The 26,280-nt window shown below is 52.3% G+C and overlaps 6 protein-coding genes across 6 annotated transcripts; 3 read left to right on the top strand and 3 right to left on the bottom strand.

The window, feature by feature from the left end:
• Positions 1-633: 633 nt before the first annotated feature.
• J4E79_001966 (uncharacterized protein) lies at positions 634-3,397 on the bottom strand (the record flags this gene model as incomplete). Its single annotated transcript, XM_049350870.1, has 6 exons — positions 634-866; positions 918-1,202; positions 1,255-1,458; positions 1,503-1,733; positions 1,783-1,915; positions 2,222-3,397. 6 exons carry the CDS (start codon positions 3,395-3,397, stop codon positions 634-636), a joined length of 2,262 nt encoding a protein of 753 aa, XP_049214709.1.
• A 3,419-nt stretch (positions 3,398-6,816) lies between these two features.
• On the bottom strand, positions 6,817-14,836 carry J4E79_001965 (uncharacterized protein; the record flags this gene model as incomplete). Its single annotated transcript, XM_049350869.1, has 2 exons — positions 6,817-9,318; positions 9,374-14,836. The coding sequence occupies 2 exons, from the start codon at positions 14,834-14,836 to the stop codon at positions 6,817-6,819; spliced, it is 7,965 nt and encodes a 2,654-aa protein (XP_049214708.1).
• A 316-nt stretch (positions 14,837-15,152) lies between these two features.
• Positions 15,153-16,826, top strand: J4E79_001964 (uncharacterized protein; the record flags this gene model as incomplete). Its single annotated transcript, XM_049350868.1, has 2 exons — positions 15,153-15,166; positions 15,215-16,826. The coding sequence occupies 2 exons, from the start codon at positions 15,153-15,155 to the stop codon at positions 16,824-16,826; spliced, it is 1,626 nt and encodes a 541-aa protein (XP_049214707.1).
• Positions 16,827-17,668: 842 nt separating this feature from the next.
• On the top strand, positions 17,669-20,855 carry J4E79_001963 (uncharacterized protein; the record flags this gene model as incomplete). Its single annotated transcript, XM_049350867.1, has 2 exons — positions 17,669-20,326; positions 20,796-20,855. The coding sequence occupies 2 exons, from the start codon at positions 17,669-17,671 to the stop codon at positions 20,853-20,855; spliced, it is 2,718 nt and encodes a 905-aa protein (XP_049214706.1).
• A 379-nt stretch (positions 20,856-21,234) lies between these two features.
• On the top strand, positions 21,235-21,944 carry J4E79_001962 (uncharacterized protein; the record flags this gene model as incomplete). Its single annotated transcript, XM_049350866.1, has 2 exons — positions 21,235-21,612; positions 21,687-21,944. 2 exons carry the CDS (start codon positions 21,235-21,237, stop codon positions 21,942-21,944), a joined length of 636 nt encoding a protein of 211 aa, XP_049214705.1.
• Positions 21,945-22,577: 633 nt separating this feature from the next.
• Positions 22,578-24,322, bottom strand: J4E79_001961 (uncharacterized protein; the record flags this gene model as incomplete). Its single annotated transcript, XM_049350865.1, has 3 exons — positions 22,578-22,766; positions 22,824-24,044; positions 24,104-24,322. 3 exons carry the CDS (start codon positions 24,320-24,322, stop codon positions 22,578-22,580), a joined length of 1,629 nt encoding a protein of 542 aa, XP_049214704.1.
• Positions 24,323-26,280: the final 1,958 nt, after the last annotated feature.

Raw genomic sequence — 26,280 nt, 5'->3', positions numbered from 1 at the left:
GCATACTATGCCGTGATTTACTTTTTACTAGGGAAGGACATCTTGGCATCTCATGGCATTCAAATCGTGGCCTTATACCTGTCGGCGCAATTCTGGTCTATTTATTTGGGGCTGAAGTACCTTTTATCTTAGCACCAGTACCAGGAACTCAATCATACGAGATGATTAATGTCGCTTACGTGCCGGGATATGGCAATCGTATCTTGGAAGATCCATACCAGCACAGCTTGCGGGCGACTTGGATTGACTTCGCCGCAGAGGGTGGACAGGAGTACGCCATCGTGTAGTCTCTTCTACGGATCTGATGTCGAATACCAACAACGATCACATTAAACGCAGACTTCTGGAACGGTCGCGACCAGAGACTAGACTCTAAGGCAACAACGATAGTGGCGACGAGGTCCTACAAAACGTGCGGTCGCGGATATCGCTAGTAGTCACCTTTAATGCAGCCACGCTTTCTCACTACATCTGTTTTGATGGAAGGGATGAGAAAGAGGTTGCTAGAATTGTGAGAACGAGTAATGTATGGTTATGGTTGCACTATTCCCACATGAGATACATGTCACACAACCGCAAAACCCCCGAACAACGTTCCTGACCTCGAGCCCAACGTGCATCCAAGTAATTCTTCTAATGTTCGTTGCGATCAGGTTGATCGTAACGATTCCCAAGCCTATACGTTAAGTCTGCTTCAGTCAAACCCTCGTGCACTGCCTTGTTGTACGCCTTGAAAGCCGCAGACAATTGCACTACTTGACTCAAGTGCGCTTCTGTAAGTTGGGGGACGCATTCCGCCTCCGGGCGACCCTTTTGCTTTGCTGTTTTTGAGGCAGCGATTGCGAGAGCAACAGCGGTCTGGAAAGCTGATGAAGGTCAGTATAAGCTGTCAAACATTGCCCGAAGCTGGTACCCACCGTTCCGTATCTCTCGCCCGTTCCAGTGGAGACTTTTGACCTCTTCGCTTTTTCGTACGTATTGCTTAGCGTCGTAGTCGTAGTCGATCCTCGGTCCTCCATCCCTATGGTTTTCTTTGAGTCGTCTGAAGAAGGAATCCCAGATTTGTTCTCGAGCTTGATCGTCTAACGGCTCGTAGCCGATAGCCACATGTATTCGTGACATGAATGCTTCATCAAAGTGTCCAACCCGATTTGTTGTGAAGAATATGATTCCTTCAAAGTAATCGAGCGCACGCAGGAAGACTGTACCACTGTTAACAGGAGCTGATAATGCTTGGGCCTGGCTAGCTCTTACTGGAAACGATGCCGTTACGTCTTAGATCCTCGGAAGACCGTTGCGCGAGATAGATGTCTGCTTCATCTAACAACACTATTGCATCCCAGGCTGCCGCGTTCTTGAAAAACCGTAGAAGGTTTCGCTCTAGTTCGATAGGTTCGTGCCCCAGATCAGCTGCCGTTATACTAAGCAGCGGTCGTTTTGTGTATTCTGCGACAGATTCTAGATGATTTTAGAAAAGATCTAGAGTAGAATGATAACCGTACCAGCTGTGAGTGTCTTTCCAGTCCCCGGTGGTCCATGCAAGAGAAATATTTGACCTTCACCCTTTCCGCGTATGAAGTCAACACCCATGAGCTCGGCTTGGCTATCGCTATCGGTGTATGTTTTGACGATGGCTTTAATCATCTCTTTGTTCTTCTCTGGGCGCATAACGAGCTCGTCGATTGCATTTTCTGCAAGAGTGGGCTCTCTTAGACTGTTTACATCGAGAATGTCTACGACTGTCAACTCTCGCCAATGCTAAGAAGCAGCTGGAGTACATACCGTATGTTCGATCCTTGAGAATGAATCCGAACATGTGTGACATGCACAATAGTGCCTGATGCTCGGATAATCCTTTTACCTGACTGGGATCAAGGGTATCGTAGTCGCTGAAAGTGAGAGATATAGTGGCTCCCTTTGTACTATCGACAAGCTTGCATTCGAAGCACTCGCAACGAGGAACCCTGGCTCGTGATCCCGGGACTACCGGCCCTATCCCTTGATGCTGAAATGGTTTACCATATAATGGCGGTGGCAAAGAGCTATAAGGGTTTCTAGGAACTTGATGAAGGTCATCAGTGGTAGAAAGATCCCATTCACTTGCACTGGAGAACTCGCTAAGTGTCCAGGGTAATGACTGGTGTTCCACGACTACTCGGGCCCGATGGTACTTGATTCTCTAGTTAGACATCGTCTTGGATCAGCAATACATGTTACGGACCTTTTTTGTGCCCTGTTTCAATCCTGACCCCGAGTATTCCAGAAAAGTAGGCCCTTTCGCATAGCAAAAGAACTTCTCTCCTCTCTCGATCAGCGTATGCCGTAGACTACCCCCATCCAGCTGGTCCCGGAAATATGTCGGAAAGATGGGCAAGGACATTATTTCGCGTTCTCCATCAAACACAGGTACGCTTATGACCTTTGACTTCCTCTTGATGACCTTGCCGTCGAAGACAAGGTACCACACATTAATTTCGTAGTCACTTGCTCTCACCGTCCGCGAACTGTAATCCATTCCACCGCATACCAGTTCCAACACACAAGCATTCAGTTGTCCATATTCTGTGATGTAGACGTCAGATCCAGGCTTCAATAGTAGCCATAAACCCGCAAACGTCGTAGTAGGCACTTTTTGGGCCCACAGGTTCTTGACTGACTGAAGCTGTACAGTAGGTTCTTTGTCCAGGTAGTCGAGTAAGACGCTAATATGACGGTCGCATTTGTCATTGTCTTCCAAAGTGTGGTTCGCTCGCGCGCTGCTTGAACCGTTTTGATACTCAAGTAATTCTGCCCGGTGGTGATAGAGCTCCTTGAACGGGAATGCAAACATACCGTCTACTAGCGGTTCAGTATCATTCGACGAGTATTTGATAAGGGATCGTAAGGCGTTGAGCAGGAGCGAGGACCTGATGTGGAGCCTCTTTGGTTGGACAGTATCGCCAGGACCCAGAATAAGGCTTGAATCGGAAATATTACCACCGTCTTTCTTCTTGGCACCTGTCGACTTTCCTAAGATAATGTGATGGATTTCCTCAAGGACATGGTCAGACTCGCCATTCAGATTTGAACTTTGAATCACTACAGGTGCGTCCCAAGTTTTGCTGTACAGGAAGTTTTCCGGTTCTCCAGTGTATTGCGATTTGGAGTGGAAATCGATCCGGTACTTCACTACTATCATTGCCGAATCCATTGTAGCCTGTGCATCGGCCGTTTTCTGCTTAGCCGCAGTAATTGGAGGCGATAGAGGCACTCCAAAACGACCAGGTGGGTGCAAGCTACCATATTCGGAGTCTGAGTCAGTATCTTCTTCCTGCGAGTCTAGTCTGATCTCCACACATTGCCAGGGCCTAACGCTTAGGTTCCAGTGCTCGGGCAGGAACAGCAATCTACCTTCCATTTGCCGAAGCCTGAATGTGCCTTCATCTATGTTCTGCTTTGCGTCTTCGTTAGACCCGTATGTGAGCTTGATGATCTCTTTCATCCACTAACAATGGCAGCGAATTAGCTAGGTCCTTCCGCTTTGGTATGTGATTCACATACAGTCCATTTCTCACATAACGCCCATGGAACATCGAACGACTCACCCCGATAATGGGACAAAGTTAGGACCCGGGGATCCCGAAGCTCTAGAGAGCTGGCGCTAGAGGGTTTTGAGCCAAGAGGGTTGAGGTTGTGTTTTTCAAGCTCATGAATTTCGTCAATCTCACAGAGGGCTATGATGAGATCATCACCCTGTTTCCTGATGCGAAGTTTATGATCCTTTGGTGATTCATCTGCTTGCCTGTCAGTCAAACATCGCCACGATAACGACGCTAGTTCTAAAATGGCATACTCAATTCTTGGAGCTTTTCACTGTCGCGATGAACTATTGCATTGCAAAACGGCGGTGACTCGTTCGTCTCGCCTCTGGCTGGCTCGGCTGTGCAAATCGTGGTGTTTTCAGCCTCACGACCCTCCACCCCCAGAGTGGGGTCGAGGAGCGTACTGGTGGACATCGATGATCGGCAAGGCAAGAAACAGGCAAGTGGGAAACGCAGATGCTAGAACAATAGATGGAACGCAAGAACAAATCGGGGATGTTGAGGGTGTTATCAACGACGAGCGGTGGCATAAGCATGATAAGCCTGTTGAGGCTGCGCAGCGACTTGACCGGAAACTTGGCATGCATAGAGCGCAGGAAATGCTTGGTGGGCAGTAGAGATTGTTGCGTCACGAGGCATGCCACGCGAGCGGCTGTGCAAAAGCGCCACAAGTCTACGCGAGCCTGCCGCAGAATGCGCTTTAAGAAGCGCGATTAGCTGAAATACCACATGACTCCCCACAAAAATCAACCCTGCCGTGTACCAAAGTAAAGTCTCAAAGACCAAGCCCAACCCAGGACCAGACCGCAGTCTGCGTCAAAGGCGCACTCTATTCTTTCTTGTCTTCGACATCTTGGATGATCGATAGATTCCCAGATCAGAAATCCTCTGCTCGCTTAGGTAGGTATAGGTTCAGTGACCAATCAAATAAGTGCCCGCATAGCCTCATTCAATCTTACACTTTTGATACTCAACTCGATTAAACCCGCGAATAAATTGGTCTGGATGGACGAGTCAAAGATGAGATACGCCGTCGTCCAGCGACGGTGGACGGACGAGCTTACACGGTCTGAGACTACTTCCCGTGGGTCAGGGTTCGTTCAGGATGGGAACAGCATCAAGTATGTGGAGGAAGAGCGGTCAAAGCAGCTGTTTGAGTGCCCAAGTCAGGATGATGAGAGGTCAGTCGCTCCTTCCCGTACCTTTGCGAACATTTGGAACTTACCAGAGTAGTTTTGAGGTGGTAAACATCGCCAGAGAAGAACTTGGGAAGATGATTGCAAGGTTCGATACGGATACAAAGTTGTCTTCTTGGCCAAAATTAGGATCGTCGAAGAAGTCTGCAAAAGCCAAAGTAGCCGAAGTGCTTCACAAATCAGCAGAGAACGAAATCGATGACCTCAAAAGTTCAGTTGAGAACCTTGGGTTGGAGTGGAAGCAGAAACACGGTCCAGTGCGCCTCATGTTCTGACAAACTATGATGCTCTACTGTCGCTGACCATTGGGAAGGTTTTTGCCGCGTTCAAGAAGATTTGCAGTACGCTCGACGACCACAAAAGCATTCTCAAGGTCTTCCCGTCTCAAAACAACTATACTTCCCCTCTGGTCGGCAGTGTAACGATTCTGATGAAAGTAAGAACCTGTTACAAGGAACGCACGGCACAGGTTCGGCGACTGACGCTAATAGGCCGCCCAATCCCACAGCGAAATCTCGCTCAAACTGTCCACATCGATTGCAGAAATATCAGAGAAGGTTTCAACATGCTCAAACGTGCTATCGATAGTGAAGACAGCTCGAGCCAGGACAAAGCTAGCTGCCATCTATGCACGAATGTTCGACTTTTATCGGGCCGCGATAAGCTGGTACATGCAATCGAGCTTTGGCCGTTTAATGCGCAGTTTCAACGAGAATCTCGTAAAAGAGTTTGAGGATGCAAAGAAAGACCTCGAGGTAGATGTTGTCGAGCTTTATCGAGAGGTTGCTATCGCCAATACCGCGATAGTCGCTATGGTGAACGGCCGGGTCAGGAGTCTAGAAGATGAACTGCACCGGCAGCGACGTAACTACGAAGTACGTGACATGCTGGCTGGCCAACGAATGGAGAGGATATTGCAAGCGACATGGACAAACGTAGAGCAAGTTCAGAGCATGATAGCTTCCGCAACTCTTTCCAAGCCAGCAGAGATTGCGCAAAATCTCGTCGTAGATCCTCCAGCTTGTGGTTCATTATATAATCCTCGACATAACCTCGACGCTTTCATCATCGATAAGGAGCAACCGGGCTTCTCAGGTAAAGCAAACCTCTGGGTTTCCGAAAAAGATATCATACACAAACTTCGTCTGTGGATGACAGATAACACGAAATCGCGAACATTGTGGATATCAAGCCCGTATAAGCCAGGTGCAGCCGTCCCGAGCTGTCGAGCAGCAGTCATGGCGACAATAGCTGCAGCATGGCAGGCGGAAACTCCGATAATCTCGTACTCTTGCAGCCGACCACCCAAGAATCAGTTGCGTCCCGGTATGAACGTCGAGCAAGTTGGGATGATCAGCCTGGTATACGGCTTCATCCGTCAGCTTTCACAATTCAGCAAAGTCGACGAGGAGTTCGAGAATCACGATGATGACTTCGCTGCTCTTAACGGAGAACTCTCTTCCTGGGATGCTAGTCTGAGACTTCTGAAGATGCTCCTAAGAAAGGCCCCCGTCGTTACGTTTTGCGTTATCGAAAATTTGAATGATTTGGAATGGAATAACGGCGGAGTCTGGTGCAAGCAGCTGCTCGATGTTTTGAGAGAGTGCCAGCAGGAGCCAGGGGTTTCCTTCAATGTTCTTTACTCGACAACTGGCCAATCGCGAGTGCTGCCTGCATACGTCAGCGTTAGGGATCGGCACATGACGTCAAGTCGAACATGACCTCACGTCAATCAAGAAAAAAACTAAACGGGTCTGCAGCCTACATCAACATGAGAACCTACAAGATAGGTGACCTCATTCTGGAATATGAACAGCCTTGCTCATCGATTTCTCAATGCGTACCTCAATAAGCACATGCAACGAGCGAAGTAATCAGAAGCGTGCATACTTCCATAAGGGTATCACATGTCATTAACAATCTACTATCTCCCTACCTATACTCTCCACACCTCATGCCATGCAAAGCTGAACTTTTCTTTCCACACCCGTTTTAATGCCAAACGCCATGAAAATGCACACAAAACACCCACAAAACATCTACCACCCCTGCCTCCTCCCCTTCTCTCCCGCACTCCTCGCCTTCTTATTAACCCTCTTAACATCATGCCTCCTCCTCTTCTCCTTCATCACCTTCTCAGGATCCAACACAGCGTCTACCTTCCTCTTGCGCCTCCTCTCTTCTCTCCGCTCCCGAACGCCACGCTGCACCTCCGCCATAACATTGAGGTACTCCTGTGTACCCAACCGCTTCTGCAGCGTATTCATGACCTCGCGCGCCTTATCCGATAGCGCTTTGTATGGGTCTACAGGCGGGTTGTTGTTGGAAGTAGGGGCGAGGGCGGCGCTGGCTTTGGGGAAGGTGGCGTCGGTGGATGTTAGGGTGGAGAGTGTGGTGAGGAGGTGGGGGAAGGATGTTGAAAGCGGTTCTAGAGGGAATTTCGCGGCGATGGTGTCGAAGAGGGACATTATGGTTGTTTTGGCGTTCATGGTGGATTTGTCTTTTCGGACGATGCCGGAGAGGCGGATCATGAGGCGGTGGATTGCTGTTGGTGGGGTGTCTTCTGTTTTCTCGGGCGCCTTCGTTTCGGGTGGAGGGGAAAAGCCGGAGAAGTCGTCTTCGTCATCTACAGTTGATGCGGCGCCGTTGGTCGGGGCTGCGGTTTCTCCTGCTTCTTCTTCGTCGTCAGTCTTCTGCCAGTGCCACTGTGCGCCGTTGACAGCGAGGCAGCGCGCGAGGAAAGCGATATTCTTGACGCTCTGCATGCAGAGCTGTTCTGAGACCTCGGGGTTGAGCAGATTCCTCAGGAAGGCATTGCAGAGCTGCGTCATGCTCTGCTCTGTTAGTTGCAGACCACCTGACCCCTCCAGAGGTAGAGCACCAAGACCAGTGTCCTTGTTCGAGACACCCAGATGGGCAAAGTATGTACCCAACAGCTCCGCAGCCTTGAGCTTGACCCATAAGTGCGGGTAAGTTGCGCTTGCTTGTACTGCGGTCCATAGGCTATCCTTGTTCGATGCAAACATGGTGTCGGTGTACTTCTTGCAGATCTTGGAGAGTAGAGTGAGAGAGTAGTACAACAACTCCCAGTCGTCTTCATCGCGTCGTGTCAAACACTCATCAATCGTTGCGTCGAGCCGATCAAGGACGTATGCTACTTCCTTTGGCTCTTCAACCTCCTCCATTGCTTCGAAGTAGAACCCAAAGCATTGAATGCCCAGACGCTTAAGACCAACGTTGTCGTCTTGCTCCAGCCAACTCTTAAGGTCAGACGCGAAACTTTGCAACCGCTTGTCGCTCGCGTGTTGGAACAGCCTCTTGATGAGCAAGCTAGCCATTTCTCGGCATTTGGGTGAATCGTCGTTTGCCACAGTGTTGATCAGCGGGAGGAACATGATGCCGTGGTACTCGTACTGTGCCTTCTCCGGGAAGCGAGGCAGCGCCTTTCCGATGATGAGATCGAGCGCCTCCATGACTGACTGCCTTCCTTCCACATGCTCGTAGCGGAGGTTCTTGAGGAGGAATTCGACCTGCTTCTTGAAGCGCTTCTCGCTCTGCGTGTAGGAGGTCAAGAATTGGAAGTAGTGCGAACGGGCGATGTCGCGCGCGGATTTTGTCTGATTGGTGATCATCATCTCGGCCACCTTGTCCATGGCTTCGTACATCTCAGGTGCATCAATGTGACGGTTCATGACAGCCTTGAGGAAACCAAAAGTAACACCCGATCGATCTGGCTCGTCCAGATCGGGAATCATGCGCTTGAGGAGGTGACCAACGTCTCTTTCCTTGATCGGCACGTTTGGTCGCTCGCGTAGGACCGCTGAGACTAGCTTCAATGAGGCTTGCGCAAGCTCCGTGTTGGACGACAGTGCGCCCTTGATGGCGCGCATCGCTTCGTCGATGTACACGGGGCAGTTCGTGTCCAACTCCGTCATCGGCACCTTAATGATGGTTGTGAGAAGGCGAACAGCCGAGACCTGCACCTCTTCTTGTCCTTGTACCATGGCGTCGCCAATGATCGGAAGGAAGCCAGCCAGATTCTGGGGAGTTTGGAGGTCTTCATGCTTGCGGAGCACAGTCCGAAGAATATCCATACCGAAGCGAATCATCTTAAACAGGTAAGAGTTGGTGCTAAGTCTTGCGCCAGACTTGGCTGCTCCCCGGTTGTTGATCAGATACCGCTTGTTCTTGGGGTCGATCTTGGCCTTCTTTTCGGTGGTCGTGGTTGCAGAGTATGCCTCCTGAATGAGCTCATAACAGAATACCAAGATATCCCTGTTGTTCACCGTGGGGTTCTGAAGAACACCGAGTCCGATGCGTCGCAAAAGCTCGTCGATCTTTTGAACCATCCTTGCATTGAGCTTCTCGATCAGAAGAGACCTGATCGGAAGCACGAGCTTGATGATATGCGCGGGGGTGGCACACCGTGCTACGATGTCCATGGAATCGAAAGATTTGCTGCTCTTCACCTCCTTCATCTTAGAGATGTATTCTTCAGCATCCTTCTCCTGGCCTGCAGCACCGAAAGTGTCGTCCATGACCTAGATACTACGTTAGTTTGTTCCCAAAGTGGATGCATTCTGTCGGGATACTTACAACATCGACTAACTCCACCAGACAGTAATCAAGATCACCTGGGTTCGTTTGGTCGGCGAGTTTGACCAGAATGGTATGCAAAGTGAACGACAGAACGTGGAGCTGGTAACCGCGTTGCAGCGCAGTCCGCAAAGCCTTCAGAATGAAGCCCACGTAGCTAGGGCCCAGTATCGTAGCAATATCACTGAGAGTGTTTCTCGACATGTCGCGTGCTTCTTGCGCGCGGCTCTTCAAGATATAGCAGATATCCAGAAGAACGCCCGGCAAGCGTGTCTCGATCTCGAGCGGCGGCAGAATCAAGAGAATCTTAGCAATCGCAGTTGCAATCGGCACTCGTAAACTGACGGTAGCCTCATCCTTCTTGTGTAGGAAGTTGGTCAAATCGGGCAGGAAGTTGCTGATCAGATCGGTGCTTAGTTTGTCCTGTTGTGGGAGCGTCTTGGCCAAAGTCGATAAGGGCTGGTCAACCTCCATAGCGTCCTCAGCAGCCTCGGTCTCGGATGCGCCTTGAGAGGAGGGTTGAGCAATGTAACCTTTGGCACGTCCTGCTTGGTTCAAACCGTCCATCAGACCTGCGATCAATCGGATGATAGGCTTTTGCAGGTCTTCCTTGCTTGTCAGGTAGCCGATGTAGCGTTTGAGCAGCGAACGGAACTGCGGCCACTCAAGACCTTCGGTCAAAGATGTGAGCGTTTTGATCGTCTCACCCAGAAGACTGTCCGCCGCCTCGTCGTCACCCTTGTTGAAGACGAAGTGCTCGAGGAGTGGTATCAGGATGTGGTAGATGTTGGTACCTCGCAGGTGGGACGCGTGGGTGGCCAGACGGCGCAAGGCTCGCAGTCGTCGATGACCCTGGATGTGCAAAATGTTGCCAAAGAACGATGCTTCGTCATCTTCTGAGAGGAGGACATGCAGATCGGCTACGGGAGTCCAGTCTGAATGTGTCTTGACCAGATGTTCCAGGACGGCAAGATATTCGACCCGCACAAGCTCCGAATTCTCCCGCATACCATTCTGAATCCCTGGTAGGACTGCAGCTGATACGAATACCTTGAACTGTTCGCTCGACGCGACCTCGCTGAAACGACGTAGAGATAATGAGGCATTGACTCGAATGCTGAGCTCGTCGTTGTCCTTGATGAGATACAGCATGTTGTAGACTAGAGGCTTCCACTGTGTGAGTGTGTATGATCGATAACTTTCTTCGTTTATGGCGTTGAAAGCTTGCGAGCGGCGTTCAAAGTCTGGTTCATCGAGACGTCCAGTAGCGAATGAATTTAGATCATGGCACAGCTTTGCGATTACTGTGAGATCGCTGTTGGTGTCGGAGAGATCCTGGAGAACATCGCAAAGCAAGCTTCGGGCTGTTCGATCCTGAACGAAACTGAACATAGGAGAGATGGCATCGTAGGTTGTGTCAAAGAGCTCAACCAAACTCTGGCTATCACATCGCTGGATAAATTCATGAAGGATCTTGAGTAAGCCAAGCTTAGTACGTGGGTTGACGCGCTTTGAAGGCTGGCGAAGCAAGAAAGTTGCGATTTCGATCATGCTTCGGGATTCCGTGGCACCGACTACATGAGGCGCTAGGTCTGCCACCGTTTGTACACCGGCTTCGAGCACTTCTTTACCGGGGCTTTGGCGAAGTAGTTGACCAACTCGGTGGAGTATCGCAGTTGAGTATGGCTGGATGATATCGGTATGGATACGATTCCTGAGGAGTTTCGACTCTGTCGTCGGTGTCTCATCTTCTTCGGTGACAAGAGAAACGATGCTTCGAACGATGTCGTTCAAGACAAAGCACTTGACCTCATCCTTAGCCGATGGTACCTCCAGGCAGTCGATGATCTTGTGCAGAATGGCAGGGTTGAGTTCTACCAAGAACGGAGCTGTCCGGCTTGATTTAGACCATGCCGCGAACAATCGGAGTAGACCTGAGACGGACTGGGCTGTCTCAATGGGCAGCTGCTCTAGCCTGGGCTCGACCATCTCCTTGACTAGAACACCTGCGTACGGTTTCCAGTCAAAGTCCGGACAGTTTTCAAACAGCCTACCCAGAATCTGCAGCGCCCGCTGCCGGATAGTCTTCAGTAAGGAGGTCTTTGTCGCTCGACCTTCGTCATCTTCGCTTTCGTTTGGTCTTGACAGTTCTCGCGATGCCTTGATGGCTGAGTATAGAATGGGATCCACGACGATTCCGGCAAAGGGCGCGAATGTAGTTGCAAACGTACTCAGCAAGTCATCAAGTAGGTTCAACATTCCCACCTGCTTTCGCGGGTCTACCAGCTCTTTCTGCAGCAGCTCTTCATCGACCGCGGAGTCTTTGAGAATTGAGATGCGACCTAAAGGCCCGAACGCGATCTGCAAGAATTGGCGTATAGCGTCATCTCCGAATCTGGTCTTCAGGCCGACGAAAACGGCCTTCCTCTTCGACTCCAGACCCCGCTTGCCAGCTATGACTTTTCCGTATAAGAGTCGCAGAACAATCGGAAGTACTTGATCGACGTCGGTATCCTGCAGCTTTCCTTCGCTGAGGAAGATCGGTAGCTCGTCACGGAATCGCTCATCATCAAGCAAATTGAGCAGTTGTTCTTGGTGTTTGACAATGACTGGATCTTTCCACGTGAGAAGTGCCTTCAGAGCGGCTTTCTGGATCTCGATGTCTCCGTTTCCTAGTAAAGCAAGCAGAGCTTCGCGAACCTCGTCCGTACGGTACAGGACCTTGGGGTTATTGAACTTGGCGAAGATTGAGAGCATTGCTTTCTGGTCTTTCCTTGACCAGCGATCCTGCAGAATGGCATCCGTATCTTGTTCGGGGTTGGGCGCATCTTCAGGCTCCGGTGTGGCCTGGTTCAGTGCCCAGTTTAGCAGCACGGGGACAAGAAGGCGAGAACGCTTCTCCGCGATGTGTGGCAGGGAATCCAATACTCGGAGAGCTTGTGTCCTGCTGAAAGGATTGTGGAAAGGTACTTCGGCATGGTTGTCCTTGAATAAAGTCTCCAGCTGTTCCTCAGTACTGTCAGCCTGTGACTGTACATTGGCCACACGCTCTTGCAGCTCCATGAGGTTGGTGCACTCGAAGTCTGTGGCGTAGGGTCGCTGTGTGGATTCCGGTTGAGATGCGTTCGTGAAACTTTCGCTGGCATCGGAAGCACTCAGCCATTCAAAAACATGTTGGGTGACGAAGCCCTCGCCCTCTTTTGTCTGGCAAATGGCCTTCAAAGCTGCGCAACTGTCGTTCCAGACCGAAGTTAGTTTGACGTGTAGCAATCCTAGACAGAAAGCGGGTATGGCCTCCCCTATCCATTCATTAGAACATACACCTGGGTACAGTTTCGCGATTTGCCCTATGCGCATCGCAATGGATCTCTGAGTCTCTAGATTCAGTGGTGTCTGCTCGATCAGCATCGCGGTATGCAGTATGTCCTGATGTTCCTGGCTCTGCCCTGCAATGATCTTCAAGACTTGTATGGCTGTGAATCTTAGGTCATGTGATGGAGACCCCAAGCAGCGCATTAGTGTTCGCTTCAGAGGTTCCATGTGAGAGCCGGTAATGTCGACTTTGGTCTGTTCCCGCTCCAATAAGCGCAGGAACGCGCGCCAGAAAGCTAGAGAATGGCCATATACAGGAGATACTTGACACAACGCAGGCCATAAACTTGTCGTCAAGTCATCACTGTCGCCTTTACTGATGAGGGCCTGAAACCCGTTGCCGGTGGCAAATATGTCTACAGTTTGTCGGGGCTTTGCGCTGTCGGTGTCCAAGGCGTTCTTGAGTAGCTCTGCAAGGTCGGTCATTATTCCGTGGGTCTTATCGTTTCCTAGACGCAGCGTATCTACAGCGAATAGCAAAGCATTGCAGTAAAATGTTTCGTAATCTGAATCGACATCGCCGCGTACAGACTCAAGAAGCTTGTCGAACGGTTCGTGTACGGTCACTTGCCATTGATCAGAAGCCTGTAGATCGACTTTCGCCAGCGCGCTGTTGTCGTTGTTGTCGCGCTTGTAGTAAAGTCGAGGGAGAATAGCGCAAAATTGTGATCCGTGCTCGTGTGCCTTCTGCGCGATGAACCTCTTGAAATAAGGGAGTAGCAACGCCCTGAATCTCTCCACCCCTAGGTCAGCAAAGAGATTGCAGAAGGGTAAAAAGTATGGCTCCCAGGGGCCATGGGTAAGCCCTTCGAGCAATCTTTTGTATGGTGTCGCTGCGCCAAGAGGACAGTATTGGAACACAACAGAGATGACCGACAAGAGCTCCCACGCATCAACGGAATCGAGTGTAGATAATTCCTTGGTTGAGTCCAGTACATGACTGACCAAGCTCAGCACGGATTGCCAGTCATCGACACGATCACCTTGTCGCACACCACATGCGACTAGCAGCAGACGAGACGAAAGGCCCATGTAACGCGTGTCGGAAGATGTCTTATCGATCTGTGCGAGAATCACTTCGAGGAGGGGCGCGAAGTTTTCTGCATCGGTATGATGGATGGCAGCGGTGATAACGCCAGTCAACACGGGCTCCAGGGGCGGGATCCGGAGTTGGACGTGCTCTTCGTTGTACGTCTCTGCTAGAAGCTCCTGTAATATTGCCGTCGCGCTCGAATGGAAGCCGCGCTGTACGCCCTTGAGCGAGTCGGTCAACAGGTACATGAGACCCTGCTGGAAGGCGTAGTCCTTGCCCGACTCTTGCTGATCCTTCAACTGGTCCGATATGTGCTTGATGATTGTCCGGAGAGGCATCTTGTCGCGGTGGTAGCCGGCGCCAGCTTTGCGGACAAGGAAGCTGAGCGATTCGGCAGCGAAACGGGAGACGAAGGCTTTCTGGCGCTCTTTGCCCAGCAGAGGCGACATGAGATCGAAGACCGGGCGCAGGTTGGGGACTAATAGGCGCGAGAGGTACTTGAACAGCCATGCGAGACATCCAAAAGCCCACTCTATGACCTCGACATCAGCATGTGTGGCTGCCAGATGCGACACCGTCGTGACTGCCTTTTCAAAGTACTTCTCGAACCGCTCGCCCATGTCGTGTGCCAGATGCGCCGTGAGACTGAGTAGTGGTTCCTGACTGAACTTCTCGCCCTTCTCGATGTATTCTACGAGCAGCTCGAATATGCGGTCGCTGTGGTGGAGGACCTGCGGGAGGCTGTCGCATAGTGGCGCGACCTTGCGGGCGAAGGTGGTGAAGCCCTCGGACATGTTGAGCTCCCGCCACTCATTGAACGCGTCGCGGAAGTAGGAGAAGGTGGATTCGAGTTCGGCATCGTCGAGGAAGGTGCTGCGACCGCGGCGGATGGGTTCGATCTTGAGCTGGGCTATGCGCTGGGTGAAGCCTTTGAAGACATGGTTGCGAGTCGATTCGGTGCCGCCCTTGACTCGTTTCTGGGGGCGCGCTGATTTGGCGACCTTGGATTTGGGCTTTGCAGCCGGCTTCGCGGTTTGGCCTCTCGACATGGCGGCCATGGTGTGGTGGAGTGGTGTGAGGGCTGGCGTGGTTGCACCTTCTTCACTCGATGATGCTCCACTAGAATTTCCTGGCGCTAACAAAAAAGCTGGACCCTGGCACCACCGAGGCCTCCGACGCGCCAATCACCCATACTCAACACCACGCGTCGCCAACATCAACCTACTGTATCGAAACAATTGCCACAGGCTACAGCAGCTATAGGAGATTACGCGACTATACTAAGCTTGTCAAGTAGCGAAAGTGCGCCTTCGATCGTCGCTACTTCTAGCACCACATCGACAACCAGCTGCCTTTGTAGCTGCGTCATCAGCAATGGCCTCTAAAATGTAAGTGAATTGCGCCATCATAATATTTGACTGTTCTAACATGTGCAGTGTTGTCGTTGGCGCCGTGAACGGCCAATTTAAGACTGTCTTCCAGAAGTTGGGCGCTTTACACGCGAAGAACAACTTCGCCTTCGCCATTGTCGCAGGCGATCTCTTCGCAGGGTCAGCCGAAGCTGAGGGCACCGACGCAGCCGATGTGCAGTCGCTCATTGATGGCAACATCGACATACCATTGCCGACGTACTTTGCTCTTGGCAACCATCCCCTCCCACCAGCAGTCGTCCAGAAATTGGAATCATCAAATGACGAGCTATGCCACAATCTCTTCTTCCTCGGCAAGCGGACGACTATGAAAACATCGGAGGGTATTCGAATCGTTGCCCTAGGTGGACAGCTTGATCCTAACATTGTCGCTGGCCAATCTAAAGACAAGTACCCGCCCTTCTACAGCGAGACGGATGCGAAGGTATTACGAGGTGCAACCACAGCAGATATTCTCATCACCAACGAGTGGCCAGAGAGCATTCAGAAGCGTTCCAAAGTCGAGTTCAATCCTGAAGTAAAACCGACAACGCAACAGTGTATCGCCGACCTGGATGTAATACTCAAGCCCAAATACCACTTCTCCACATCGGGTAGCAACTTCTACGAGCGCGAACCATTCTTCCATGCGCCTAGCGACGAAACCGACAACCTCTACCCGGTGACCCGATTCATCAGTCTGGCTTCGTTTGGCAACCCAAACAAGCAGAAATGGATATACGCCTTCTCTCTCGAGCCATCGGCCAGCCATCCAGTCTCACCGCCAGCTGGCTCTACTGCTTGCCCTGTGACACTCTCAGAGAAGAAGCGAGTTGCGCCAGAACACCGCGAACAGCATCTCGTCTATGATGATGGGAATCGCGGCCGAAGAGGCAACAAGAGGCGTAAGGGTGAATCCCGAGGACCCATTACAGCATCAGAGTGTTTCTTCTGTCTGGCAAACGAGAACATCGCGACACATTTGGTGACTTCGATCGGCGAGAACTCTTACCTGACCACGGCCAAAGGTCCCCTGCCAACATCGCAGACATATCCGAAACTTGGCTTCCCCAGCCACATGCTCATCATCCCCTTCACACATCAGCCAACGCTTGGCTCTATGGAAGAGGAGGAACGACACGCAACCTACGCAGAGATGCAACGCTATCGACGCGCCATGAACAGCATGCTTAAATCTGTCGCGGATACCGAATATGGCTCCGTCACGTGGGAAGCCAGTAAATCGAGTTTACCACACACTCATTGGCAGTATCTCCCAGTCAGCGCGGATCTCATAAGCAAAGGGCTTGTCGAGGCTGCTTTCAAGGCGCTAGCAGAAAACCTACACTGGCCAAAGTTTGAGAAAGAAGATGTTGGCGATGGGTTCGAAGAAACCAGCGACTTCTTCAGGGTACTAGTGTGGAACCCGAAAGATGACCCTGAAAAGCAAACAAGCTACGTCATGCGATTCGATGAGAAGATCCGCTTCCATAACCAGTTCGGACGCGAAGTATTGGCAAAACTGTTGAGGCTCGACAACCGCGTTGACTGGAAGAACTGCGGGCAAACACAGGCCCAGGAAGAGCAGGATGTTGAAAAGTTCAAAGAAGCGTTCAAGGATTTCGATTTCGCTGCTTGATACCCTTAGTGACTGGCTTACACATCTAAGTGTCGATTAATATGACAATAACCGACATAGACACCGGGGTACATCTGAGCGTTTTACAGCCTTTGTGATAGTAATGGGGTTCTCACGTAACCTCCACTTCGGGATCGACTCATGAGCCAAGTCTCCAAGGCCCGACGTCGCTGCGAACATACTCGAAACGGCAGTTCTGACAGGAAGGTGTCCAACACAGCACTAAAGATTGGCATACCAAGCTCCGGTCTCGCCAGGCTTATTCCCGAGCTGCCGAAATGTCTCATGTTCGTCGACACTCTTTGCGCAACTTTCATTGTATCGAACAGCTTTCACTTCGCAGCATCAGCTCGAGAATCAAAACTCGTATTCCAAGTTTTACGCCATTCAGACAGCACTTCACCATTCTGGGCTTGGCACTTCCTCTTGAGGCTAACGGCTTTCTTCTTCCAGCCAAGACCGTCGCTTGGCCTCACGTGTCAGCTGAGATGGGCTAGCGTCTGGCTCTTCTCGGCGTCTCGGGTACGGAGGGCAGCTGCACCCGGTGTCGAAGAACAGCCGTGCCCACTCTCGCTGGAAAATCTGCCGAGCCCCGCTGAAACTCATTTTCCATCTTCGCGACTGCGCGAGAGGCCCGGGACCGGAGGACGCTCGCTCCGTGGCGCAGTCCAAAAAACGTTGCAGCGTAAAAGCAGACCGTGCCCGGGCCGTGGCAGCAACATCTAATGTCGAATTGCAGGGAAGCCTGGTACGGACATAGGAGCTTTACTACAAAAATGACATCAATTACCACCTGTGGCATCAATTCGCACATCTAACCTTCCCTTACCACACTTTCCTTCATGTCTGCACGACCGTACCATTTGCGCACCAACAGGCTATCCAGTCCGCTTGGGATCGATGTCTTTCCCGTGGAATTCAGTTGGCAGCTAACAGCTAAGGAAGGCATTCATGATGTCACACAGTCGTCCTATGAACTTCAAGTCTCTACATCTCCAGCCTTTGAATCCGAGAACATCGTTTGGGTCAGCGGGAAGACAGCCACAAGCAAGATTCCATCACTTACAGCCATCTATGGTGGCGACAGTGTGAAGAGTCGCACTCGGTATCATTGGCGCCTCCGCGTATGGGATCAAACCGACCAGCCCAGCGACAAGATCTGGGACACAGCCGAGCAAGCATGGTTCGAAACAGGGCTTCTGGAGCTATCCGACTGGAAAGCGTCCTGGATCAGCGCTCCTGTAATGACATCAACCGGGAATTCAGTAAAAGATGGCAGGGTCATATACCTCTCTAGCATCTTGCAGCTCGCACGAGAGCCAGCCCGAGGACGAGCTTACGCCACGGCTTGCGGATGGTACAAGCTTTTCATCAATGGAAACAACGTCACCGGCACGGCGTTGGTACCACGCTGGACGCCTTTTGATCAGTTCACCGAGTACCAGACTTACGACATTGCGAAGTATCTGGAGGCTGGCGAGAATGTGGTCAGCGTCGTTGTTGCGGATGGGCGATTCAGAGGTCAGATCGGCGTGACCGAAGGGCGCTGTCGCTACGGAGACCGGCTTTCTGCGCTTGTACAGCTTGAAGTGGATACAGATGACGGGAAAACTGTTACACTCTGTACCGACGAGACATGGCGGTGTCCAAAGGGCTCCATCGTTCAATCAGACCCCGTGTGGGGTGAACATACCGACTTCCGGATCGCTGACGAGTGGCTGGAGAAATGCGATACTGAGTCTTCGGATCGTGCCGAAAAGGTCCAGGTCTTGACGAAGAAGCTAATTGCAGAAGAGGTCGAACGCGTCGAAGACGTCATGCGCTTGCCACCCAAGACCGTAAATCGTACCCCGTCAGGCGCACAAATAGTCGACTTTGGACAAAACTTTGCCGGCATTATGGGAATCAAGCTCCGCGGGCGGGCGGGCTCCAGAATCACCATGACCTACAGTGAAGTCTTGTCTGGCGACGGAGAGCTTGATATCAACTACCTGAAACTTCCCATAGTTCCGCATATCGTACAACGGGACGTCGTAACCCTTGGAGACAACGAAGCTGAGTTCCAGCCTTGGTTCGCCATCCATGGATTTCGTTACGCCGAAGTTCGAGGCTTGGACTACGATCTTAGCCCCGCTGACGTCCAAGGAATCGTGATCGCTTCCAACATCCCAGCTACAGGATCCTTCACCTGCTCAGACGCCCGCCTAAACAAGCTCTATCAAAACATTGTTTGGACTACCCGAGGCAATTTCACTGACACACCGACTGACTGTCCGACTCGAGAGCGAATGGGTTGGACGGGAGACATCCAAGTCTTCACTCCTACTGCAACCATGCTATTCGACTGTCAGACCTTCTTGCGTCGGTATATGCGTTGTCTAGCTGCGGAACAACTTGCCGACGGCAGCATCCCGTCATACATCCCCAGTGCTGGTTCACAGTTCAGCACCCAGCTTTCACTCACCACGAAGTTGATGTCAGGATCAACTGGATGGGGCGATGCTTCTACAATGGTGCCTTGGGCTCTTTACCAGCACTACAACGATAACGTAATCCTCTCGCGCCAGTACGACAGCATGAAGAGCTGGGTGGATAGCTTGACCCATCGAGCACGAGACAAGATGAGCTGGAGAAGATGGTTCTGGTCCAAACTCGGCGCTGGATGTGGCGACCTCGAGCAGTACATCTTGGACACTGGCTTCAGCTATGGCGAGTGGCTCCGTGTCGGAAGCGGGGTTCCCACGATCATCAAGGACGTCTTGTTTCCCAGCGCCGCTATTTCCACTGCTTACCTCGCACACTCATCTCGTCTGCTCTCCAACATCGCCAACATCATTGGCAAAGAGGACGACGCTGAGCATTACCTCAACATCTCGGAAAAGACATGTGAAGCATGGCGCGGTGCTTTTGTCCGACAGAACGGTGCGCGCATCGCATCCGACTACCAAGACGACTACCTCCGCGCCCTAGCCTTCAACCTCATCTTACCAGAGCAAAAGCCCGCAGCTCTCGAACGCCTCGTAGAACTGATGGCGCAAGCTGGCTACCACCTAAAAACCGGCTTCATGAGCACCGGACTGCTCCTCCCCGTACTTGCCCAACATGGCAGAGCAGACATTGCATACCGCGTCCTACTCCAAGACACCGTACCATCCTGGCTCTACCCCATCACAAAAGACGCAACAACGCTATGGGAGACATGGGAAGGCTACGACAGCAAAGGCAACGCGAAGATGTCGCATAATCACTATGCGTTTGGCAGTGTGGCATCGTGGTTGCAGGAGAGTGTGGCGGGGCTGAAGGCTGTTGAGCCTGGGTATAGAAAGATTAGGGTTGAGCCGCTGGTTGGGGGTGGGTTAGAGTATGCTGAGGCGACGCTAGAGACGCCGTTGGGGTCTGCGAAGAGTGCTTGGAGGGTGGATGGGGAGAAGGGGGTGGTGAGGCTTAAGGTTGTGGTTCCGCCTTGTGCGACGGCGGAGGTGGTGTTGGAGGGCGGAAAGGTTGAGACTGTGGGATCTGGCACGTATGTTTTCGAGTATAAAGTGAATTCATAGCGGTCTGGCTCGAGGATAGGGTACTCTGGATACCTAGGTACTCATTCGGGATCACGTGCATCCGAGGGGTTCCGGCCGCCAAGACAGGGGGCGCAGAACACCGAAACTCAGTAATCACTCCCCCAAACCATCTCAACTCTTCTGCACTTCCATCCTCACGTTTACTATTCCTTATCACCCATTCGCTCTCCCTCGCAACCCCAAAAGGGATAACGCGCCGAACCGCAGGAAGCGCCGGTACGTTGTCGGAGGTTTCATATCGAGCCCCAATCAAGATGACGATCATCGCCCATGCCAATGCGCCCCGCCACCTATCACACCCCGCGATAAGAGCACCTGCGATCATCCGTGACTTTGCTTGCTACACAAGTCATCTTACCTCCTTCCAGTCAGGTCTACGCTACTATGCAGGTAGGGCGGCGCCGCGCTCCTTAGTAGGAAGGCAAACCACTCGTTGTGTGTAGCGGGCTTGTAAGCACGGCTGATCAGGTACACATCCCCAATGGGGTGGGTGATGGGCGATGTGTCGGTGACTTGGCCGTTACCTCCACCTGCCTCTTTCGGGGTCGTGAGAAGAGTAGCGCATTGGTATAGTATGCTGTGTGATGCGAAGACGGGGTGAGCGGTGCAAAAGCAAGGGCAAAGGGGTTTGGGAGGCGCGTGGTGCTTATCATTGGAAGAGACGATGTCCGAAGTGTAACGCGCCGACTACGGCGAGGAAGAGGTAGAGTATATAACCGCCTAGGAACCTGTGTTGTAACGGAGGACAAGTCAGAGATCATCAGGCAGGTCTACTTCGCAGCATAGCCTACTCCCTCACAAAAGCAAAGTCGCCACTCTTCCATCCCATCACCATGAAGGCCTCTATCTTCGTTGCCGTGGCTTCAGCCGCCCTCGTCTCCGCTGCTCCAACACCAGCCGTTCTCGACGCTCGCGCTCCCCCTAACATCCCCAGCAAGTCCGCTGCTACCACACAGCTCGCCGGTCTCACCGTCGCAGCTCAAGGCCCGCAAACTGGTTACTCCCGTGATCTTTTCCCTCACTGGATTACCCAGTCTGGAGCTTGCAACACACGCGAGGAAGTCCTCAAGCGCGACGGCACAAATGTTGTTACCAGCAGTGCATGCGCAGCAACTTCTGGATCGTGGTTCAGCCCCTACGACGGCGCTACATGGACCGCAGCCAGCGACGTCGACATCGACCACATGGTGCCTTTGAGCAATGCCTGGAAGGTGCGTTTCTCTCTCCTATCCCCTCATCCTCCTATCCTTCCCTCACCAAACTCCACATACTAACTCCTACCCAGTCCGGCGCAGCATCATGGACCACAGCCCGCCGTCAAGCCTTCGCCAACGACCTCACAAACCCCCAACTCCTCGCCGTAACCGACAACGTCAACCAAGCGAAGGGTGACAAGGGCCCTGAGGAGTGGAAGCCCCCGCTAACCAGCTACTACTGCACGTACAGCAAGATGTGGATCAAGGTTAAGAGCGTGTATGCGCTTACTATTACGAGTGCTGAGAAGAGTGCGCTTACTAGCATGTTGGCTACTTGCTCGTCGTAGAATCATGGTTGGAAGAGTGAGGGGGTCGTGTATATAGGAATTCATGTTTATATTTTGAGACTGCATGAGAACGTGCAGTTGCTTGTGTGCTATGGTGAGGACCGGTTGAAGCATTTTGTGTAAAGTTTGGAGTGTGCTGATGATCTAACCTAATTGCGTTGTGGTGACGGGTGGAGACTGGACTCAGATGGGTCAAGAATCTCGTGGTAATTCTCCAGGCACACGCAATCGACGGTTTGCAGGAAGTTGCCTGATACGGACGGGTGAGCGGTGTGGTGCTAGCTGAATCAGCTCTAATGGCTTGGCATTTGCGTATCGCAAACTCGGGTTCGGACGCATGTCGAGCTGCACTCAATCATCTGCAACAAAACGCGATTTCTATATTAATTTTGTGTTCTCCAATCTTAGAGCATGACGCATCCATTCACATTTAATCATACAGATCGGTCACGCAATTTGGAAAGGATGTGTTGAGATGATTCATTCGTCGTGTCTGCTCGTCACCCTAGGGGTATGGAGGGCACGCATTACTCCATCGACTACATCTTTTCTGAACAACAGAAGACAGCAAGCGCCAAATAACGCATTGCTTCCGCAGACTCAAAAACTCCGCCGCAAAAGGCGCGTCTCCATCTACGAGTCGTCGCCGATATCGACGACGGTCTTCTTCCACTTGCGGGCAGGAACCTTGCGCTTGAACAGAATGTCGATCTCGCGGTAAGAGCGGCCCTTCATCTCGGGGAGGAAGAAGTATGCGACAACGAAGCAGAAGAAACCGGTACCGGCCCAGACGTAACCGCACTTGCCGCCAAGGTTGGCCTCCTGGAATGTTTGTTAGCGAGATGTTCATTGTGACATTTGAAAAGGGAGAAAACTTACGTCGGGGTTGAGCATGTAACTGGCGAGGAAAATGCAAGGAATGTTGACAACGTAGTAAGCACCACGTCCGATACCGGTAGTGAGGGGCCTGAGACGAATGGACGAGGTCTCTCCGATGATGACCCAGGAAGCGGGCGCCGGTCCGAGGGTGAACAGAACGGAGACAATCAGACCCAGGGAAGCCTGGGCAAGAGAAGCTGCGTTGGAGACACCGACGGAAGCGGCGATACCGAGAGCGACGAGGAAACCGACGTTGATGAGAGATCCCCAGACGTAGATAGTGCGGCGGCCGAGGTAGGTGGTGAGAATCCAGGAAAGCATGACGAAGATCATCTGGAGAGCGGAGGTAATAAGACCAAGGGCGAAAGCAGTGTTGACCGAGATACCAGCTTGACGGAAGAAGTAGACGGCCTGGTTGGCGATGAGGTTACCAGTCAAGTTCTGGGCAGCGTAAACACCGCAGACGATGAGAGTACGGTAGCGGTCGGTGCCCTTGAACAGCTCCAAAAGACTGGGCTCCTTGATGGACTTCTCGAGATCGATGGTACGGCGCATCATAGCGACGGCCTCGCTGAGGTTGAGCTGGCCCTTGCGTCCAAGACGACCGACGGCTTTCTCAGCTTGCTCAAGCTTGCCCTTGCGTACCAACCACCAGGGAGACTCTGGCGCCAGGTAGATGAGGATAGCGAGAGGAGTGGGGAACATCCATTGAAGCGCAATGGGGATTCTGTAGGCGCTTGCGTCGGGCTTGGGGTTGTAGTAGTACGCGACACCGTTGACGATGATGGCACCGATAGCCCAGAACATTTGCAGCATCTGAGTAGCCGGGGCACGGAGCTGGATAGGTGTAATCTCAGAGCAGTACGCGGGAGCGTTGGCAATGAAGATACCCCACGGGACACCCTCGAGAAGCTGGGAGACGAACATGATTGGGAGCGAGTTGGCGAAGTAGAAAACGAAGATGAAGCAGTTGAGAAGCATCAGACCGGAAATGGTTGCCCATCGGTATCCGATGCGGCTGGTGAGAGGACCAGCCAGGCATACACCGATAATGGCACCAACGGGCCCTCCCATCTGAAGCGCTGATTGCCAGCTAGCCGCGATAATCTTGCCGTGTGGTCGGTCGGGGTCCGGGTGTGTGAGCGGGATACCGAATTCCTTCTCGAATGCGGGCAGAGCGATGAAGTTACCCATCAGGAAGACACAGTAAGCCTCCATGATCTAGAGACATTCGTTAGCAACCGCATCTTGATTATGAGGAATTTGAGCGAGAAGCTTACAATAGTGCAAGACATGATGAACGCCCAGAGAGCAGCCATGGGGTACGCCTTAACAGCCTGTACGACACCCATGTCATGCTCAGCAGTCTCAGCATCCATAGCCTGCGTCTTGAACATAGCAGCCTGAGCCTTCTCGTCAAGCGCGACCGAGTCGTCGACATGCGAGATGGCCTTCTCGACGTGCACATCGCCGCCATATTCCTTAGGGACGTCACCCATCTTTGCGAAAGGGCTCTTGCCGGGGTATAACAAGAAAAAAAAAGGACGAGGGGTATCAGATCAGAGAAAGGAACTCTGGGCTGGCAAAGAAGACAAAAGGATAAACCGGGGAAACGTCTCCACCTTATAAACAGCACGGGGTGCGCACACTCAACGCGGGGCGGCTTAAATGTGACCTTGCAGCAACGGCATTTAGGCATGGTTAGCCATCTGGTGTACAGTAGTCACCCCCGGGGCGCGCTTGAACCATCCACCCACCCCTCCACATCTCCGAGCGTGCATTGTCTAATTCCCCAGAAAGATGGAAAATCCGTGGCTGGCGACTGGTGGGTCCGCCGTCAGCGCTATGTGCACATGGAAGGAATGCACGAGACAGATTCCATCAATCACGGCTTCTGGCTATCAAGCTGGTTCCTTGCGCCGTCTGCGCAAGGGCCTCCAAGCCGTGCGAGGCGGCTGTCACGACAGAGTCGTGCTGTGTCGCTACGCTGGCCTAGCAGCGGACCGCTCACCAGATGTATCCATAGCGCTGCGTGTTGGTTTGCAGGTGGCTGTTTCTTGTCTGCTCTAGACTTCGTATTGCTGGTTGCTCGTCACCTATCAGGACTGTCGATGCAAAGCTTTGTTCCGGTGCTAAAATACGCGCGCTAATATCCCCGCACCGCGACAGGCTTGTACGCTTGTCAACTGGAGTAGACCCGTTATTTATCCGTGGGCTCCCCAGACGGGCTGCCCTGCTGCTCCAGGAAATTTTTGGGTCTCTCCACTCGTTTTCTCCACGCTGGGGGGCTGGGGTGAGCACGAAGGGTCTGAGTTACACGGCATCTGCGAGTTCCACTGATATGAGCCGTCTGACCACCCCGTTAGATCTCGCTACCACGAGTATCGGATATGCCTCTACTCTTTAGGACCTCCACTTCGTGTCCAATGGCGCTGTTCTTCCCGCCACTCTTCCTTCCCGCCCCATGGGGAGCTGTGGGAGCGGTATTGAATTACGTCGCGGTAGTGATAGCCCGAGAACACCGCACTCATTTAACCCCAGATACGGAACTCTGCCGGTGCAGGCGGGCGGATTGCAGAGTTGAGCCTGGTGTCTTCCTCTACGAGCTAGCCGTGGCGTGATGCTAATAAGTCTTGAAAACGTCCGCTGACGCGGAGCCGCCGCATGTGCGCAGATGGCCGCTACTACCACCGCTAGTACTTGACACGTGAAGAACCGCACGAGGTAAATGGGATAGGTACCGTGGTTTATCTGATGGATGACTGATCTTGGGTCCTTGCGCATATTTCGCTGCCGCGCGGGGGGATGTGACCGAGGCAAGGGAAGGTGGGTACGTTGCTTGGGACTGCGTGATGATGCTGCTGTTAGACCTGGAGCCAGGACCTTGGGAATTGACAGGCGCGCTCGACGTCTCCGACGCAGCGGCACAGTTTGGCGGGTATGCTGCGTGGCTTCCACGTTCCGACTTGGTGACTGACATCTGTCGGACTGGGTCGCTTGAGGAAAACTTATTCTACATGAGTTAAGCTATCGTCGTGCAGTGTAGTACTTGGAGTCGCTTCAGCACATGGTGCGCGTAACAACGCGATTGCTATGGGCGTGCCCCTCCGCGCCTGGGTATCTCGATGCCACGCAGTCAGTACTGCTGAACATGCCAGTACACGATCTTTTGCATAAGTCTGCGAAGAACAAGGGACCGGTACAAAGATTGATCAGCGCAAACGACCCAATACATTGGGTCGTACCAGCCGTATTCCATAGCCGTTCTTCCAATGTTCATGATGCACATGACCCGTTCCGAGGTTGCCTTCGTACTGATTCGGCACTAATGCCACAAGCGCAAATGCTGAATCAGTAGCTCGAAAAACGAATTCCCACCCACTGTTGCGAGCGCAACTGCACCACGCATTACCAAAACATTCAATGCCATCTTTTCTTGCCTCCATGGAAGGCAAAT

Source organism: Alternaria viburni (assembly GCF_023758015.1).
Source record: "Alternaria viburni strain BMP 2772 chromosome Unknown scaffold_3, whole genome shotgun sequence".
Taxonomy (NCBI): domain Eukaryota; kingdom Fungi; phylum Ascomycota; class Dothideomycetes; order Pleosporales; family Pleosporaceae; genus Alternaria; species Alternaria viburni.
The sequence above is the reverse complement of the archived record's forward strand: the minus strand, read 5'-3'. Positions and strand labels throughout refer to the sequence as shown.